We start from the raw sequence: 21,361 nt of genomic DNA, 5'->3' as shown, positions 1-21,361 counted from the left end.
TTATAGTGTAACCAAGTGGAGAAACTTCCAACACAAATACTTAGACTGTACATGACCATTTGCTGTCTAGAGAAATGCAAACAAACATAAAGATCAGTGTTAAATCATAACTGCATAAAATTAACTGTTTTTAATTAGTTAAATTAATTAGCATAAAATAAAAATTTTATAAGGATTCATTCATTAGTGTATAGGCTAGGCTACCATAAAGCAATCATATTGCTGCTGCTGCTTCGTTATCAGTGTATGAATTGTTATACCTGCAAATAAATATGAATAATTTATTTTTCACGTTATCTTTTCATTTTTTTATATGTCTAGTGTTACATACAACATCTAAAGTGTTTTGTATCATATAAGACAATTGATGTAGGTACTGATAGACATATGATTTATCTTGTAAACAGACAATGCAAAGTTACAGTATCGATAAATACAGTACTCTAAATGTATTTTCACTTATGATTTTGCTTAATAACATTTTCTTTTCTCTAGCTTACTTTATTGTAAGAATATAGTATATATACATACATACATACACATATAAAATATGTGTTGATTGTTTATATTATCAGTAAGGCTTCTGGTCAACAGTAGCCTACTAGTAAAGTTTTTCGGCAGTCAAAAGTTATACGCAGATTTTCGAACAACATAGGAGGTCAGCGCCCCTAACCCCCATATTATTCAACTGTATTTGTGTTTAATTTTTGTTGATCTGGAAAAGGCATATGACAAGGTGCCAAGAGGAAGCTCTTCAAAATACTAGATATATCGTTTAAATGGGACATATATCATTATATCAGTGGGACATTATATGAAGCAATACATAGTCTCTTTTAAGCTGGAAATCAGTAGGTAGAATTGAAGGAGGTATAGGAAGATGGTTTGATGTTAAATTAGGTGTGCAACAAGAGTGCACATTATCTCCACTGTTTTTTCATTATCTATATGGATCACATTATGAAGGAAAGTGGTATTAAATCTGATATCAAAATTGGCAATGTTAATCCTTACTCTTTACTTTATGCAGGTAATTCTTGTGCTGAATTTACTTCTCAGTAAATCCAGCACAAGAATTACCTGCAAGATTCTCTGACTAAATTGAATAACTGTTGCAATAAATTTGGTATGAAAATCAGCAATAAAAGAACAAAGACAATGAAAATAGGCAGAAACATTGAAAACCTCAACTGTATCCTGAATGGTGAACCTATAGAACAAGTAAAACATTTCAGCTATTTGGAAACAATTTTTAGTAAAGATGGAAATAGACAAAATTAGCAAAACTTTTATGGTAGGAAGCCAGCTGAATAAATTTATATGGAATCAGAAAGAAACTAGTCAGAACACTAAATCAGCTGCATACAAGACAGTGTTCAAACCAATTTTAACTTATGGATCTGAGACTTGGGTTAGAAATAAAACTCTTGATCAAAGACTGGAGACCTCTTTTATGAGAGAGTTCTGAGAAAGATTAGTGGAGTCAACAGATGCCATCAATGACAGTATCACATTAAAAATAAGGATATTAGGAAAGAAATTGCCATTGTTGGCATTCAGGAATATGTTAGTAGAGCTGATCCCATATAGTATGGTCACTTAAATAGAATGGGAAAGTAAATGGCTCAAGCAGAAAGTTAAGTAACTCTAAGCGCGGTTAGTAGTTGGAAGGGGTTCAATCGTTCGATGCTGTTGGCACTCTGCTGAGGACTGGCCATTCTCACAGGGTTAACTTTGGCCTGTAAACTGACGTATGTCAGACCTCGGGACACATGGGGATATGATACAATACACTGTATTATTATAGCCTTCGTTGTTTTGGCCATAAATGATATGCTAATTAGTGCTCAGTCTTTTGTTAGTGAAATTGTGATTAAAAGAAGATGAAGTATAAAGTGTGCTATATTTTTAAATTTAATCCTAGGAAGTTGCTGAAAAATTTACTATATTGCACTGTCAATAAAATGTTTGCGTTGATTCTATTCTTTATTTTATTTTTTACAGCATTTTCCAGGTAGACCCCCTGTTGTTAAATTCTTAAGAACCCTTAATCAGCTGATCCAGCATGAAATTGAGATTCTAACTGGAGAGCAATGGTTAAATTTTGTAAATGATATTCAGGTTTGTCTCTTAACAATTTAAAATTGTTATCCAGTTTCCTTGTAACTGTTTCTCTACATCAGTGGTTCTCAAAGGGTGCGCCCTAGAAGATTTTCGGGTGCACCCTGTGGTATTCCAGAGAAATATGTGTCCAGATATAAAAATAAATATAGTTACTCTATTATACCTTTTCATTACAGATATACCGCTCTTTTTGTCAACACATCATTATTATGTTAATTAACAGCGGTTTTTCTTGCAAAGAGAACAAGAATATGGCTTATTCTTGTTGTGTATATTACTTATTTTAAACGTGTTGGAAGTGGATGTTATATGCATATTACTTATTTTCAGATAAATACACCCAAATAAAATGGATAGATTTCTCAAAAAGAAGCATGATATTGAAGAATCAGATTCTGGAAGGTGCAAGTAAGAAAGCAAAATCGGGGCCTACTCGCAAACATAATGAAAGTTATTTACTTGGACCGGAAGTGAAGATCATCCTTTGCCGCTATGTTTAGTATGTGGATGTAAAATGGCAAATGAATCATTGCTTCCTAGTAAATTGAGTAAACATTTTAAAACTATACACTCTAATTTACAAGATAAATCTGTGAGTTTTTTCAAAGATTGTCTGAACAGCAAACAAAAGCGGCAAATTCTTTTAAAAGTATAATGAATCTTTCTGATAAAGCTCAAATCGCTTCTTATCAAGTCTCAGAACTGATAGTAAAAAATATGAAAGATCATACTTTAGGTGAGTCACTTATTTTGCCTGCATGCAAAAAAATGGTCATGACAATGCTAGAAAATGAAGCAGCAATGAAAATAAGCAAGATTCCTCTGTCCGACGATACAGTTCACAGGCGTATTATAGAAATGTCTTCTGATATCGAGAAAAATGTATGCAGTAATAAATTTCAGTATTCAAATTTTGCATTACAAGTTGATGAGTCAACAGACATTACCAACAAGGCACAACTCTTAGCATTCATCTGTTTTATTAATGAAGATCAAATAGTAAATCAGTTTCTTTTTGCAAAGAATTAAGTGTGTCTACAAAAGGTGAGGACGTTTTTAACATTTTGAATAGCTATCTTGATAAATGGCAGTTAACATGGAAGTCGTATGTAGGCATTTGTTCAGATGGAGCCCCTTTCATGGTAGGCTGTGTTAAAGGCCTTACACCTTTTTTAAAAAAACAAAATGAGAATGTTATCGTAACTCACTGCTTTCTTTTCAAAAGCTTTGAACATTTTATTACAATTTTCAACATCATATTTATGTGAATTAGGATTTTCTACCCTCACCACAATTAAGTGTAAAAAGAGAAGAACTCGTCAGTGTATTGACGAGGAAACGAGAGTTTGCCTTTCAAATATATGCCCAAACATTGAAGCAATCACTAGGACACATCGGGCTCATGTTTCTCATAAACACAAGAATGAATAAACTTAAGGTATTTTCTTTTTTTTTTTTTTTATCGCATTATTTTTTTCTGTAATATTTGACTTAATTATTATAGCATATTTCTCAGAAATTTGTATATAGTGTGCCTACAATTATTTGTAGGATTTTAAATGTGCCCTGACTTCAAAAAGTTTGAGAACCACTGCTCTACATAGAAGCTTAAAAGTATATGATAATGATAATTGATTTTTTTTGTTTGTTTTAATGATCATAATATTAATTAGGATTTCATAGAATTTACACCAGTTTGTAACCCATAATTATAATTGAGTTCTTACTTAATAATTAAATTCCCAGAATGCTCACATAAAGACTATTTGCTTACCTGGACTAGCAGTTACTATCACCTTTGTGGTAATCCCCTTGTGCAGCAATGTGCTCAGATGATGCTTTTCAAAACATTTCTGGAATGCTTTTTATTACTGTCACCACATGACATTAAAGGTCAGAAAATCTGTCCTTTCAAGATATTTTTCAGTTTTGGTAACAGCAAAAATCTCAAGAGGGTTGGTGAATATGGAGGATGGCTCAATTTTTGATTGAAATTTTAGCCAGAAACTTGCTGACAGTTGTTGCATCATGTGCAGGAGCATTGTTGTGATGGATGATCCAGTTGTTGCCAAAGTTCAGATCTCTTCTTGTGAGCAGCTTCATTCATTCTTCCCAGCAGTTCTAAATATGTGTGAGTAGTCTCACACCACTGCCCTACTTATTGGAGGTCTGAACTGGCTTGAAAAATTTCTGTGTCTTTAGGGCAGGGTTTCCAGATTACGTTAAAAAAAAATAAAAAATACAAAAAAGCTATAGAAATTAATAAAAATAGAATTTAAAAAAAATTCATACTCATTCACATACTAATGTACTGTAGGCTTACAATCTTTTGTGAGTGGGAATCACAAGAAAAAAAAAAACAGTGTTGTTCACTGTTGTCTTTGTTTAATGAAAGTTACATTACTCTGCTCTTATAATTATCAAAAAACAAATAAACGCTGTCTTCATCTACAATCATTACATTCATCCCTTTTTGGTCTTGAAGATCATGATCTCCATTGCATACTTTGGTCCTTTGTTTCTTGTCATACTGAAAATACCAAGTTTCATGACCAGTAATACCTTTGTCAGAAGCAGCCAGTTATGAAGAAAATTCACTACAACAAGCTACTGCTGCTTTTGATCTTCCCTCAAAATTCGTGGAACCATCTTTATATAAATTTTTATCATTTTAAAATCATCATCAAATTCTTCACTGCTTCTCTGTCCAAATTTAATTCTTCTGCTATTAATCATACACTTAATCATCAGTTTGGCCAAACTAATTCCTGCATTCTTTCTACATTTTCATATGTTTGAGTTTATGGTTGCTAGTTTTTTTTTTTCTGTCTCTCATATCTTCTCCTTTTGTAAACCTCTTATGCTGCTCAAATATGCTAGACGTTTGTGACATCACCATAAACCATTCTTAATATTTTTGAAGTGTCGCTTGCACTTTTGCCTAATGTTGCACAAAACTTGATGTTAATGCATTGTTTTTAAATTCCATTTACTTATTTTTCCATCAAAAACCACACACACACACACACACACACACACACACACACACACACACACACACAGACTCTACAGCTTGTGAGCTACTGGCGTGATTGTTTTGATATAGCTCAAGTTAATAGACCAGACATGTCCAAAGATGCACAGTCACATTCTACCCAACTCATCATACGGAGGCTGTTCAATAAGTTATAAAACTATATTTATACAGAAAACAGATTACCTTTAATCGTCATCATTTACATGGTCTTTTTCGAAGTAACTACCGTGAGACGCGATGCATTTGTCCCAACGTTGCATCCACTTCTTAAACACATGTGAAAGTCCATTTTTTGAGAGTTCTTTCAAAACTGCCTCCGCAGCTTTTACACATGCTTTGTTGCTTTCGAAATGGCGGCCTCTTAGTGGTTTCTTGAGCTGAGGAAACAGCCAGAAATCGCATGGTGTGAGATCAGGACTGTATGGAGGGTGCGGTAGGATATCTATGTTGTTCTTCTGCGAAACATCCACTACACCACCAGCAATATGTGGCCTTGCATTATCGTGGTGCAATAAGAAGCCATTCTTCAGCAATGGATGCTTCCTTTTGACGTGCTGTCCCATTGTCCGTAAAACATCCGCATAGTATGAGCCGTTTAAAGTATTCCCGGGTTCTACAGCGTGTTGGTAAACAATGCCTTCATAGTCAAAAAACATTATGGTCATAACTTTACCAGCCGATTTTACAGTTTTTGCTTTCTTGGGGGTAGGCGAAGATGGATGCTTCCATTCATTGCTTTATTTGGTTCATAATGATACAACCAAGCTTCATCTGCTGTAATGATGCGTTTTAAGAAGTTGTCGCCTTCTTGTTCCAGTCTTTCTTTCCATTCTGTGCACACATCCACTCGATGCTGCATTTGCTCCGGTGTCAAGAGTTTGGGAATCCATCGGGTGCAAACACGTTTCAGTCCCAAATGTTCAGCCATGATTGAGTGAACACTTCTCACAGAAATATTCAGGACAACATGCAGCTGGCATACTGTAATTCTGCGATCCTCCTTGATGATAATCGCTGCTGTGTTGATCATTGTCTCTGTGATGGACGTTGAAGGTCTTCTTTCACGTTCAAGATCTTCCACATTTTGCCTTCCTCCCTTAAAAGTTTTATGCCAGTGAAAAACACTTGCCCTCAACATTACTTCATCGTGGAAAGCTTCGCGTATCATGTTAAAAGTGTCTGATGCCGATTTTTGCAAACACACACAAAATTGAATCGCATAACGCTGTTCCAAGGATGCTTCCATTTCGACAACTGGTTGCGGCTCGTAGGCGCGCCGAAACAAGCTTGCGTTTAGTCACATGACACTGACACATCAGCCCGTGTACGCCATCTATCAACCCTTTTTGTTAATACAGACAGCAACATTTCTTTATTCCACAGAAATTAATATTGTGATGAGTGGTTTCGTGACAGTAAAATTAGTCTTATTACTTATTGACTAGCCCTCGTACATACACATTAAATTGTTCCACAACACTGTTCTTTTTATTTTAATTACTATATTTGCTTTGTTATGCTAGATATCAAGCAGTTAGCCAGATTAAATATCAAGAAATTCAGTTGTTTGTCTACTTTATTTACATAATCATTTACTTTGTATTCTGTATGCTCCAGATGAAGATGATAATACACTGAGGTTTTGATAGTGCTTGTGATATAATGAAGATTATTAGATACACATAATCACAAGAATAAATACAATTATTATTGTAAATATTTTGACAAGAAACTAACTAACCATTATCAGTGCATCAGTATAATCACAAGGTGAAGCTATAACCAAGATTGTTAATCCTATTTACAGAGCCGAACCACATGCTGGAATGCCACCACATGGGTGGTTACAAAATAAAATGAGAATGCAATTAAAGGCAAAGCTAAAATTATTTGAAATACAAAAATAAACAAAATTTAAATAATTGTAAATAATTGAATGACACAGTATTATATTTTAAAAAAATAAAGAGGTGGGAGCAGCATGTTAGTGCTTGGCATTTATGAAAATTAGACTCCTAAATCTTGACCATAGAGGGGCAATCATTCCAATTTAAGTTTGGGTAGTGTAGAAGTTCTTCTGAACTTTTTAAATTACTGCTCAAACCCAAACTTGTACCTATGTAAAAGGCTAGTATTGGACCAGTGGATGTTATGGTCAGAGTCTACTCTATCCTGAACAAGGTGAAATTTTTCAGGTTTATTGCTGTTTGATGTAAGATTGTGGTCTTGTAGTCGTTTATCTACAGAATGTCCTGTTTGTCTAAAGTACGAATGGAGTCACTCACACTGAACCTGGTAAACACCAGGGAAGGAGAGAATGGCTGGTTTATCTTTCATGGATGGTAACCAGAAGGAAATATTGTTGATAGGCAAGAATGTAGGGGCTAAACTGCATTTTTTTTCAGGATCTTTGCAATCATCACTACAGAGATTATTGTAAAGTGATGAATATGAGAGGGACTTGCCATACAGGTTTAGGGTTCTTAGAGATTAGATTTCTAAATGTCCAGAATGTGTTTAAAACACTTCCTTGAAGTGAAACCATTCTGTAGTGGCCCATTTCTTGTTGGAGAGCTTGGGAATTGGAGTAGATCACATGCTCTATCGAGCAACGATTTGAATATACCTATTTTTTTTAAATGGATGATGTGATTAAGATGTGAAGGGGAGCCTCATCCTTATAAAGCAAGTAATAACCTGCTTCTCCTCCTACTTTTTTTAAAAAATATAATGCTGTGTCATTTAATTATTTATCTAAAATTATCTAGAATACATACTACATGAAAGGCTGTTGCATAAACTGGATAATATGAGATTGGAATATAAACTCTTGACTTGGATCAGTGGATGGTTGACAGACAAATATCAAAAAAGTGGTATACAGTTGGTGTGAATCTGTGAGATTTAAGGTGACCAGTGGTGTACCTCAGGGTTCAGTTCTTGGGTCATTGTTGTTCAATCTATACATTAATTGCATTAGGAAGGGTCTAACAGGAGATGTGCAATTGTTTGGCAATGATGCAAAGATAAGCAGACCAATCAGTGATGCTATTGATATCCAGCACTTACAAAATGATTTGAATAGGTTGGAAAGTTGGGCAACCGAAAATGGCTGTCAGTTTAATGCGAGTGAGTGTAGTTATGCACTTTGGCCTGATGAGATTTCCAGCAGGTATTCCAGGTATCTTGGCATAATGGTGGATAGGAATTTGAAGTTCAGAGGTCACATAGCAAAAGTTGCAAATACAACTCAGTGAATAATTGCAATGTTGAAGCAGACCTTGACATGTAAGGATAAATAAGTCATTTTGCCTCTTTATAAGGTCTTGATAAGACTACACCTGGGTTATTGTGTGCAGATTTGGTCTCCTGTGTTCCAAGGGTAATTATGAAGCTGTGGAAAGGGTGCAGTGGAGAGGATTATGGGATATAGATTATGAGGACAGATTGTGAGTATGTTAATTACACACTAGTTAACAGGAAAAAGAGGAGTGATATGATAGAGGTCTATAAACTTCTGAATGGGTGTTATAGGATATAGTCTGATGAAATTTTTCGTTACATGGAAGGTTGGGAGAGAACAAGGGGTCATCCATGGAAGTTAAGTTTGTTTGCAGCCAAGAAAGGGGTAAGAGGTAGGTTTTTCTTTCACAGAGCACTGAGTGAGTGAGTTGAATAGTTTGCCTTTAGGGATAGTGAGTGCCTGTAGTATGAAAATTTAAGAGCAGGTATGAGAGCTGGATAATAACAGAACACTTAGATACCATTACCACTATTAAACAGAATATCGACTGCATAGTCATCATTTAATAAGCTAGGAAAAATCTGGAAAATAATAAAATCTCCAAACCTCTAAAAAATAAAATTATATAATGCAATTATAATACCCACTGTGCTGTATGCTTCAGAAACATGGACACTCAAGAAGACAGAGATATGAAAACTGGAGGCTTTCAAGATGAAATGTCTCAGAAAAATAAATAAAACAAAATGGACAGAAAAGAAAAGGAATGAAACTGTAAGGCAAGACCTAAAATATACAGACTCATTAATAGAAAAGATCAAAAGAAGATAACTTCAGTGGTATGGACATGTCTAGAGAATGCCATCAAAAAGACTACCCAACCTTGCTCTGTATGCAAGATTAAAAGAAAAAAAGGAAAACCAAGAACATCAGTAAAGGTCAACTCTGGATTGCAAACATATAGACAGCTCACCAGCCACACAAGAAACCGAGACTCCTGGAGGTTGTTCTGGAAACACGGTAGAAAGACTCGACCTGTCCATGATGGAAGAGGACAGTATGTATGAGAGCTGGTTTACTTTCTCTTAAATTGTCACATTTATAGCCTCCCTCGATGAGTCCTTGATTCCCTAGAGGTCTTAGATAATAATAATATAAGTAAAATGGATATTAGATCGAGCATTATTTCAAAGCTGAATGTAGAAAGAAATTTTCGTAAAAATTAAGCACCGACCTAAAGTTCACTTACGAAAAATACACCTCTCCGACACTTCAAGTTCCTTGGTACTGAATGAGAGTTTTTGCTCTCTTAAGGTTTCTGAGGAGAACCAACCAGTTCGAAACAGCTGTCAGGTCAGTGAAACCTTATCAAAAATCATAGTTTCTACATTCGGCTTTGATTTAATATCCACTTTACTTATATAATTTTGCATCACCGGATTGAAACCTTTTGGCTTTTTATTTTAGTAAATAATAATAATTTAATTTTTGTATTTCAAATCATTTTTGTTTTACTTTAATTGCATTCTCATTTTATTTTTTAATCACCCATATGGTGGCATTTGAGCATGTGGCTCAGCTCTGTGAATAGGATTAAAGTTCTTTGTTCTAGCTTCACCTTGTGATTATTCTGATGCTCTAATGATGGCCAGTTTGTTTCTTGTCAAAATATTTGCAATAATAATATTACTTCTTATTTATTCATGTGATCATCACGAGATAATATAGTGGTTTTTTTTTTTTAAATGTAGTCTCACTCACAAAAGGTCTATTTGTAGTACATTCATACCTAAGGTGGGGTGAGGATTTTTTTTTTTTCTATTTTTATTGATTTTATTCTTTTTATTTTTTATTTTATGGTTTAGAAACCCTGTTCTAGAGACCAAATAAACATATTTAGTCAAACATATGGTTGACTAAATTAAACCAAATAACAAGTAAGTGATCTGCTAAAAGCAAGTCATTTTGAACATTTTGTTGATATAACTCTTCAGGAAGAATTTACTAGGCTGGTTTTATCTATTAACATTTGGACTGCTGTGTGCAGACAGTCACCTAATTTTCAAGTCAGTGGGAGATTTTAGAATAAGCAGCTTAGGCAATTTCATTTCTGAAATGTTGATTATCTGAGCAAGAGACTTGTAGATAGGAAGAGAGATAATATGATAGAAGCATATTAGTTGGTGTGAATTATACTAAGTAAATACAAGATTATTTGTAGAGTGGAGGAAGATGAGGAACAAGAGGCCACTTATCTGAAAGTTTGTATAAAGGGGTTTGAATAACAAGCAGGTATTTTGCTTGAAGAGTGCTGGTAGAAGGGAAATGCATTGCTAGTAAGTGTGGAAACTGAGCTTTAAGATACAGTGTGACTGGTTTTATGATTTTTCAATTTGACCATACTTGTTCACAGTTCTGAAATTGATGGTATGTTAAATGGATGTCTAGAGGTTGCTATTTATCACCTATCAGTAGACCAAAATCTTTTGGATTTTTTTTTTTTTCCCCAATTTAAGTGATTTAAATGATGGGAAATTTAATATGGACATGTATACTTTTAACCAATTTGAAAGTAAAATTTGCTATATTTAACTATTCTACCTATCGATATTTTATAATCTTTTCATAGCACATGTGGGTAGTACTAGAAAATTTAACAAGTAATTTTGCTTAGTAACTTGGCTACTGAAATTTGTTCCTTACTCATTATTATTATATTACCCCAAGACATCATGGAGTCAAAGACTCATCTGGGAAGTCCTTTTATCACACACACAGCTCATCATACCGTGTTTTAAACACATTCAAACTCTTTGCAGACACCACATTCTCAGGCAAGGCATTCCAATCATTCACAACTCTGCACGAAAAAAACCTGCCTCTCACTCCCCTACTCACACCCGCTTTATACAGTTTCCAGGGATGACCTCTGGTTCTCCCCCGATCTACCACTATTTTCTGTAGAACCTCTCCAGCATTGATCCTATTTATTTATTTGTATGGAGTTTCCTCCCTTTTTCTTCCCCGTCCCTGTTGGGGCAAGTTGAGCCCCCTCATGTGGGGGGGGGGGGGTTAATGGCTGTAGATCCGTGTGTGTGTTCATGGGGGCGGTTTGCCTGCTTGCAGGGTGAAAAACGCCAGATAAACTGGTGGGAAAAAACCCTACTGCCTGCGCCCAAGACCGGCTAACTTGGCTATGGCTGAGGAAGATCCTGAAATTCCTCATGTCTTCAACGGGAATCGAACCTGGGACACTCCTTCCCCAGTCATATGGTTGCAAAGAATGCCACTAGGCTAACCTCGCAGACATTGATCCTATAATAACCCCTTAATAACTTTAAGGTCTCTATCATATCTCCCCTCTTCCTCCTGTCCACCAGACTCTGCAAGTTGCATCTTCTCAATCTTTACTCATACTTGACATTCCAGAGGTCAGAAACTACCTTAATCAATCACCTTTGGACCCTTTCCAACATCTCTTCATCCTTCTGAAAACCAGGTGACCAAATCTGGGCACAATAGTCCATGTGTGGCCTAATCAAAGCCTTATAAAATGAAACAAGAATCTTCCTACTGCTACACGTCAATGTTCTTTGCATCATTCCCAGAAGCGTTTGTGTTGTCTTCACAATTTTGGCTGTGTGTCCTACCCTAAATTTCAGATCCTTATCCACTATCACCCCCAGATCTCTTATTTCCTCTACCTCCAACAATATATTCTCACCAAGCATAAATTCTGCATCCCATCTTTGTTTTCCAAATTTTAAAACCTTACATTTTGCAACATTGAACTCATATCTCCATTTCCGTGCCCAGTCACTCAATTTATTCAAGTCTTCTTGTAAATCTACAACATCTTCACTACTCTTCATGGTTCGTTCCAACTTTGCATCATCTGCAAACAACTGAATATCTCCATCCGAATCTTCACCTATATCATTAATATACAAGTTAAACAGTAATGGCCACAAAACAGACACCTGAGGCACTCCACTAGTGACTTTCTTTTCCTGGATATCGCTTCCCATACACAACTTGTTGATACCCATCAGATAGCCAGTCTCCAATCCAATGCACTAATCTAATATCCAACCCCATCTGCTCTAGTTTGACTATCATTATCATGAGATACTCTATCAAAAGCCTTTGTGAAATCCAAGTATATTACTGTGTATCCTTATCCTCTGTCTAAGGAAGCAGTCACTTTATTATAATAAGTAAGTAGATTACTAAAACATGACCTCCCTTTAGCAAATCCATGCTGTCCATCAAAGATAATACCATTGTAGTCAACCCAACTCCGGATCCTAGTTTTCACAAACTTCTCCAACAACTTAACCACAACACCTGACACACAGATAGGCCTATAGTTTGATGCTTGAGTCTGCTCACCTCCTTTATGAAGTGATCGCAATCTTGCCCTCCTTCCACTCCTTAGGGACTTGACCGAGTGCAAGACTCATATTAAAAAAATATGTCAAGGTAGGTGTCAACTCCCTGGCACATTCCTTCAGTATATGTGGTGCTATATTATCAAGTCCCAAAGTCTTATTAACATCTAGTTTACTCAACTCCCCATACACCTCTTGCTCACTTACAATCAGTCTCTCCTCCCCATCATCTACTGCTCTCAATCTCTCCATGAAGTCACATTCACAACATTTGAAAGACCTTTATGAATTGCTCAACTTTGTGTTGTTGGTATTCATTTGTAGATGCGAGAAGCATTTTCCTTATCTTTACTTACAGAAACTGGTAGGATCTTGGTATCATCTTTAAATTAAATAATACCTTTGGGGAAGGTATAGTGGAAGAAAGTCTTCTTTTGAAACAGATGTCAGTAGTTCATACCATCACAAGGATCATACATTTTACACACACTCACACACACACACACATGCATGCATGCACATTAATGGAAGGGAAGATTGAATTTAAAAATAGCATTATACTACTTACAAGTAAGTTGCCTTCAGGAAAAAGTTAAAATCGATTTTCTTGAATATCTTGGAATTCCATTTACAGAAACAAAAACCCACAGTCCAACTGTTGAAAACAAACACTAAATACTACAATAAAATTTCAAAGAAAAGCTTGTCATTTTTGTCTTGTACTATTCTACATGTTATATGGGAGCATATGCCTAGGATGGTTTTCTTATTCTAGTTTCTTTTCAAGTATCCTGTAATATTCAAATAACCAAAATTATTGTGCTGAAATCTAAGACATAATGTAGTGAGTGTATACTATGTTGAACAGAACTCCCACATTAAAAAGGGGAAGAGAGAAAGACAGGGAATGCTATTAAATTTTTCAATGAATGTAACAGATATTTAAGTCTTTTCTCTCTGCCTGTAAACTGCTTAGTAAGATGTGTATGTGGAAAAGATTAAATCCAAAGAATACCTTTATGGAGATTAGAGCCTCATAAGAACCTTTAAAGCAGGCACTATAAACGTCCTACATTTATATTTTTAATTTATTGTCTTATTGTTTACTGTTGTTTTCACTTTAATTGAATATTATATAAAAATTACCTTGTGTGCAACCCAGAAAAATTCATATAAGTGAAATACTCAACTACAAGTTAAAAAATATTTGTGCATACTGTCAAGTTTATGTATATTTAAATCAAGTTGTAAAATAAATAAATGAATAAAGTTGTAATATAAATGAATATGTTTAATTAATTTCATCCAATTTTTTAAAAAATTCTCTAATGTTTAGAATAACGAAGTCCATTTACCACCAATGAGAGATTGGATTAGCTGTCATGGTACTGTTCCTCGCTTACGAGGATATCCCTGTTCCCTATGGTTGCTCTTCCATACTTTAACAGTGCAAGCATTGCAGTCATATGAAGAGATGAGAAATATAGGAGGTAAATCATTCATAGCATTGTTATTAACAATGGCAAGTATATTTTAAAAATAAAATATTAGTGGCCATTAATAGAAATATAGTGTCTGGTGACTTCAATCCCATGATTTTGGTTGCTAGATGGAGAGGATATTAGCAGTGCATGGGAAGTATTTAAAAAAAATACATCAATGCTGCAAAATCAGAATGTACATAAGATTGCACATCCATTTCACTCTTACCTTATAAATAAAATAGGAGTGAAATGGATGTGCAATCTTATTAAGAAAGCGATTCTTAAGAAAAAGATGTGGAAGGAATACTGTGTGCATAAGAATGTCAGTTACAAAAATTATAAGGCATAAAACAGCTAAAACTATTGCTCTAGAATACAGCTATTGCTCTAGAATTCTATTTTATGTTGCAAGTAAGAAAGAAAGAAGGAATGAGTGAATGCAAAAGAATAACTACTGAATGCGGATACATGGTACATGGGAGACAGTTGCTGAGGAGAATGTTCATTTAATGAATACCTATTTTGCTAAAAGCTACCAAACTGGTGTATACAACATAGTGCTACCTCCTCACTGGATAAAGAATCTTAATTGTTTGAGGATGAGCTGCTGCACAGACTGAATGAGAATTTGGCATTAGGGACTGATGGGATATCATCACAGATGCTAAAAGGGTGCCTTTGACCTGGCTATATAACTAGAGTCTCAGCACAGGAAAGATTCCACAAAAGGAGAAAGAATGTATGATAATCCCATTGCACATTGGGATGATGCAAAGACTGATATGTATAACTGTCAACCTATTGGTATGAATGGAGTGGTGGTGAAGATTTTGGGAAACGTTAGTAAGAGCCCACATAGAGAAATGGCTTGACTGAGAATTAAGTACTTTGCAATGAATAGCATGGCTTTAACAAGGGAAGATGATGTTTGAGTAATTTGCTCACATTTTATAATCTTGAGTTGCACATGAGAAATGGATACACTATGATACTTTGGACTTTGCTAAAGCTTTCGACAGGATGCAGCATTGAAGGTGTTACATAAGTTAGAGAATATAGGATTGGATTATAAACTAATAGCTTGGATAAGAGGATAGCTGACTGATGGATATCAAAAAATAATGTATTGGGGGGAGGGCGGATGCAAGTCTGCAAAAATTAAGCTTACCTGTCGTGTACCCCAGAGAGATCAGATTGTCAATTGTTATTCAATCTTTAATAACATTGAGAAGGATGAAACATACAGCTATTTGCTGATGATGCAAAGATAAGCAGGTTAATGAGGAATGCAACTGACATGCAGTACTTGCAGAATGATTTGAATAAGATGGAATTGTGGGCATGTGAAAATAACTGTCAATTTAGTGTTAATGCATGTGAAGTTATGCATTTTGATGTGATGAGGAATCACATCAAAATATTTGTTATTTGTTGTTATTATCATTGCAGTATTATGCTAGAAGAAACTGATCAGGCTTGGGCTCTTGGAATTGTAGTAGATAGGAAGTTGAAGTTCAGGGCCATATTGCAAAGATTGCAAGTACAGCTTAGAGGATAATTGCAATGCTGAAATGAACATTGGTATGTAAGGATGTGGAAGTCGTTTTGCTTCTTTACAAGGCTTTAATATGACCTCATCTGATTATTGTGCATAGTCTCCTAGTTTCTGATGTGTAATTCAGATAACAATGGAGATGATGCAAAGGAGAGTGTTAAAGATGATATCAGTACTGTGGAATGTAGATTATGAGAACAGATTGAGAATTTGTTGGCTGCAGACACTAGTAAACAGGAGAAAGAGGGGTAATGTGATAAACACCTGCAAACTTTTGAAAAGCTCATACAGGATACCTATAGGTGAAATATTTAATTTTATGAAGGGTGGAGAGAGAACAAGAAGACATCCATGAAATTTGAAAATGAATGTAGTGAAAAAAAAGCGGGGGGAGGGAAGGGGTAGATTTTACTCATAGATCAGTACATGATTGGAATGGCTCGCCTTTGTAGGTGGTGAGTACAGATAGTGTGAATGAATTCAAGAAAAGGTAGATAGGTGCTGTTTGAGTGATAAGTGGTCTCTTTCATTGATTCCTTGACTCCCTAAAAGTTTCTTCTAATGAAAATAATAATAATAGTGTTGCTGCTGCTAGTGTTCTGATCAGTACATAAATAAGAGAGAAACAGACTACTAGGAGAATTAATGTTGAATGAAATTTTCTAGTAAAGTAATTGCAGTAAATTTGAGATTTACTTACTGTCTTAATATTTTTTAACCTATTTAAATGGCATGATTATTTAAATATGTATTCATAAATATTTTTTACCGAAACAAATGAAAATATTGCTCTAGATATTTTTAGAGTGCAAATTATTAATTTTTTTTTTTTTTTTAGATGATAGTCATAATCCACATGATGTTTTGAAGGCTATTCATGGATATATTCAGCATTTTTTTACCTGTAAAGAATGTTCCCAAAACTTTGAAAAAATGGCATCTACCCTTTCCAGTGATGTTCGTTATCCCAATGACACAGTTTTATGGTTATGGCAGGCTCATAATAAAGTCAACAGAAGATTAGCTGGTGATATCACAGAAGATCCTTCCCATCCTAAAGTGCAGTTCCCTCCACAAGAACTGTGTTTTCCTTGTCATCCACATGAATTTAATACTGTTGAGCATTCTTGGAAATATGACATTGTGCTGGTATTTTTAATGAGGTTTTATAATAAGAAAAATATTGCTGGAGCAGATGATCAGACTGTTTATACAAGAATGCCCAGGAATTTTGTTAGTCCTGTCAGGAAAAATCCTATGAAAGATTATTTCTTGACACAATTAATGCTAAGTAGTAGTGCCACAAGTTCAAAGGACTTACAGAAGTGGAGTTTTCATTATTTTACTGGGACAGACGTGAGTTTGTGCATCTCACTATACATTCTTTCTGGATTGCTACTTGTTGTTCTTTACTTCTTATTTATTGTCCGACGGCGGAGACGAAAGGCTCATTTTGTCAGAATGCCATTTATTTATCCATAAGCAACTCGCAAATCATTCTGTTCTACTCTTTTAAATCCAAAGATTATTTTTGTAACATTTGAAAAAAATCTGCAAAGACCAATTCTGACAATTCCAAGTTCTTCCATACTTAAGATGTACATTATTTCTTGTATAATTCTGCCTCCTAGTGTACATTGTACTCAGTGTAAAATAGTTTTATTATTATATGAAATATTTACATTATAAAGTTTAAAACTGTAATAAAGAAACCAAGAATCCTTAAAATAAAATGCTGTTTATATTGATAAATATATCAGCAGTAGTTTCTATTAAATACATAATGTAATAAGTAATTATATCTAATCTAATTACTTTCCCTGTCGACATTTGGAATGAGTTGCTTTTGTTGAACATTTTACATTCTGTAAATGTTTTTTGAGGAATTTCTACAGAAGAGAAGACAATTAACTAAGATAAGTTGAAATAAATTTTATTAATGGAATTATATAATCAAGGGCAAAAAAATGAATCATTTTTGTAATGGAATATAAATTCCATAAGAAAATTGAAATAGTTTAATCTTATCTTCCATTTCATGTTAGGCTCAATGACCAGTCACAGCCAAGTAACATGGCTTCTTAGAGACATGATATTGTTTATGATAAGGCAGTTACTTCTATCTGCATTGTGTGCTATGGCTGTAAATTGCATGTGTTCTTTTGGCTGGTCTGCCTGTTTTGTGGGATGAAAAAACCCATGTTTCTGAGACACTGCTGTCTCTATATGTGACCAGCTAACTCACCTTCATTTAAAAAGTCCTAATAAAGGTTCTTCACACCCTACATGGGATTCAAACTCTGGTCTTTCCATACTCCCTGATGAATGGGGAGGAAAAGGCTTCATATATACTGACCAAGTTACAGAGGCTTGCCCCAGCAGTCTGCTTTCAAAAAGATAAAAATTGCCTAACAGCATTACCTAGTAAAGTCAACTCTCATGATTAAAAAAAACTCGTAGGGATCAAAGGAATACCTGTGAGTTTCTTTTAATATAGCATTATACCTATGGAATTGAGCTGGGACTTTTCAGCAGACTTTTACACCCTCTGTCCAAAAAGAAACCAAACTTTTGATAGAAAATAAAACACAGGCCAATTATAATTATTCAAATAATTTATTTCAATCATTATACTCTCCCTCAGCTTCGATACAGCATTTGGCATGGTCAATTAATTCATTAAATGAGTTTTTTATATCGGTTTTTAGGATACTGTTGAGGGCTGTGATTACTGCTGCTTGAACGTTTTCATTGGTGGCGTATCACTTTCCTTTCATCGGCAAATGAAGCCAGGGGAAAGAGAAAGAAGTCACAGGGTGCTAAATCAGGTGATTATGGCAAGTGATCCAACACACAAACTTGGTTTTTTGCTCAAAAACTGTCTCACAATGTTCAAACGATGAGATGGTGCATTATCGTGCAAAAGTGACCAGCTGCCTGCATCACGATATTCATGCCGTACACAACGAATTCTCGCTATCAATTGCTTCAAAACTTTGAGATAAAACTCACCATTGACTGTTTGGCCAGGAAGCATGAATTCTTTGTGGATAATGCCCTTGGAATTGTAGAAACAAATCAGCATTGTCTTTACTTTTGACTTCTCCGAGCGACTTTTTTTTGGATGCCCCTCTTCTGGTTGTCTCCACTCTGGCACTTTGTTTCGGGCTCATACTCAAAACACCACTTCCTTGAAACGATCATTACTGGTGATGTTTCGTCACCAGTAAGGATCATTTCAAAAGTTTTGTGTCGAGCGGTTCATTAAAACGAGCGGTTTTATTGAAGTCCTTGCAATGTTCAATTCAATACATTTTTAGTCGTCAGTGAACTTGTGGGGAACAAATCATGAATTCAATTTACAAAGGCCCAAACTCTCGGTCAAAATGTTGTGCACAGTTGAATTTGGAATCCCCCAATTCATCGTCAATCAACCTCTTGGACAATTTCGGGTTTTCTTTGATGAAATGATGCACTTTTTGGATGTCAACTTCGCTTAGTCCAGTTTTTCGACTGCCCAGCTTTTTGTCATTCTCAAGCGTCTCACGATCACTTTGAAATCGCTTTCTAAACCACTCGTAAACTCGAGTACAGGATAAGCATTCATCACCGTATGCTTTTTGAAGCATTTGTTGTTTGTTTGTCATTTGTTTCGGTAAAATTTTTACCAAGTTTAACACAAAAATCAATCGCAGCTCTCTGTTTGAAACTCATTTTCCGACCGTTTGTCAAAACACACTGTCACTCTTGGCACTTTAACTCGGCTTCTAATGAAACAAATATCATAAACAGTTGACACAACACTAATGAAGGTTGCTGCTTTCGACAACAAAAAGATACAACAGGTGGTGCCACTAGTTTCTTCTATTTTCAAAAAGTTTGGTTTCTTTTTGGACAGAGGGTGTATAGTGGTATTTGTTGTAGTGAGAGTTGATGGTAACACTAAATTTAGATATCAAAATAAACATTGTCACAGTTAAGAAATTGGTTCCTTTATAAAAACCACTTGTGTCTACTTTGTTTACTTTGGCTCCTGCTTCAGCAAGATGTGTGGTCCCAATTCAGCCAGGATCAGTTAGCTAGTGTCAAGAGTAGTCCCAGATCCTACTAACATCTGCATTTATTGCTTGTTTCTATGGTGGATTGGGAGTGACTATGCAGAACTTCAACTCTACTTTATGAATCTTTCTTCAGTGTCCTTGGAGACTAACAGTAACAACAACATTTGGAAAGGTTAGAACAGAGTCCTAAAAATCAATTGAACTCTATTCAGGTGATATTTGAGTTCGAATGTCATTTAAAAAAAAACAATAAAATCAGTATACATTATCTGCTTTGAATTATACATAAATTAGCCACTCCTTCATAATACTATCTACTTTGAGTTAAACCAATCATTCTTGCTTGGCTCTGTGACTGGTGTTGTTTTTGCACATTCCTTCCTTGAGGGAGTCATGATAATGTCTGAGTGCTGTCATACAATTTTACATATTTTAAGACTGCCCTTGCTTTGTTGATGAGTGTCATCTTTATTTTACTTTTTTTTTTTTTTTTTTTTTTTTTAACAATATGCCTGGGTCTTATGCTCGTTCAGATTCTATCACACTTCTAATATGTTTAGCTTGTGTATTTATTTTTTTAACCCCCCAAAAACAAACTATGTAATTTATTTATCAATTTGAATTAGGATTTAATATAATCTCAGATTTATCTTCTCTGCACATAGTTTGTCAGTTTTTTTTTGACTTAGTGCATTACACTTCAAGATGCTGATACATCAAAAACCAAACTCACATATTCAATTGCCTTGTTATTTTATCATCATTTTTTATGATATCCATACCATGAGAGGTTGTTTAACCTATAATGCAGAAATAACCTGGATGGACCTGAGTGGAGGAGGAAGAAGAAGAAGAAGAAAAAACTTATTGACATTGGATATGATGATCTGCAGATCATTTATATGGTATACATAAGTGGAAAGGTTGTTCTAGAGATTATAATTACAGGGAATATATAGAGAGGAAAAAAAAAATATTTTGTGAGTTTAGTGGAACTTGGAAAGTTATTGGATAATCTTCACATTAAATTTAATAGATTTAAAGTAGAGTTGAGGAATTAACATTGACTGTGGAAATATCTATGGAAAATGCAAGCTGCTGTAATTTAATGTCTGTGTAGAAGAATGTGGTGAAGAACTGGTTATGGACAATTCATTAATAGGGTTTTTGCAAGAATGTGCAAGGTAACTGGCAATGTCTTTGACTAGGCTTTTTAATTTAAGTCTGCTCTGGTAGAGTTCCAAGGGAGTAGAAAGAGGGCAAAATAATTCCTTTGCATAAAGGAGGTTCTAAGACGGTGGTAGTAAATTATAGACCAATCAGTATCTCAGGCATGTGGTAAATATTACTCAAAAAAGAGAATTCAGGAATGGGTAGATAAAAAAATATGTTACTGTATGAAGGTCAACATGGCTTTGTAATGGGTTGGTCATGCTTTAGTAATTTACTAACTTTTTATAATAGA

The 21,361-nt window shown here is 34.9% G+C and overlaps 1 protein-coding gene across 1 annotated transcript in view; it reads left to right on the top strand.

The window, feature by feature from the left end:
* The window catches only part of LOC150103729 (sulfhydryl oxidase 2-like), a 162,499-nt gene extending 144,912 nt beyond the window's left edge, over positions 1–17,587 (top strand). Inside the window, exons 9-11 of the mRNA XM_090397064.1 lie at positions 2,005–2,121; positions 14,133–14,286; positions 16,674–17,587. Coding sequence (XP_090253190.1) covers positions 2,005–2,121; positions 14,133–14,286; positions 16,674–17,317 — 915 coding nt within the window. The 3' untranslated portion in view covers positions 17,318–17,587. The remainder of the gene's footprint in view (positions 1–2,004; positions 2,122–14,132; positions 14,287–16,673) is intronic.
* The last annotated feature ends 3,774 nt before the right edge of the window (positions 17,588–21,361 follow it).

The sequence above is a fragment of the Typopeltis vanoorti genome, chromosome 8 (assembly GCF_054136105.1).
Source record: "Typopeltis vanoorti isolate ZY-2024b chromosome 8, IOZ_Tvanoo_1.0, whole genome shotgun sequence".
Taxonomy (NCBI): domain Eukaryota; kingdom Metazoa; phylum Arthropoda; class Arachnida; order Uropygi; family Thelyphonidae; genus Typopeltis; species Typopeltis vanoorti.
Note: the sequence above shows the minus strand (reverse complement) of the source record. Positions and strands in the feature narration are given on the sequence as shown.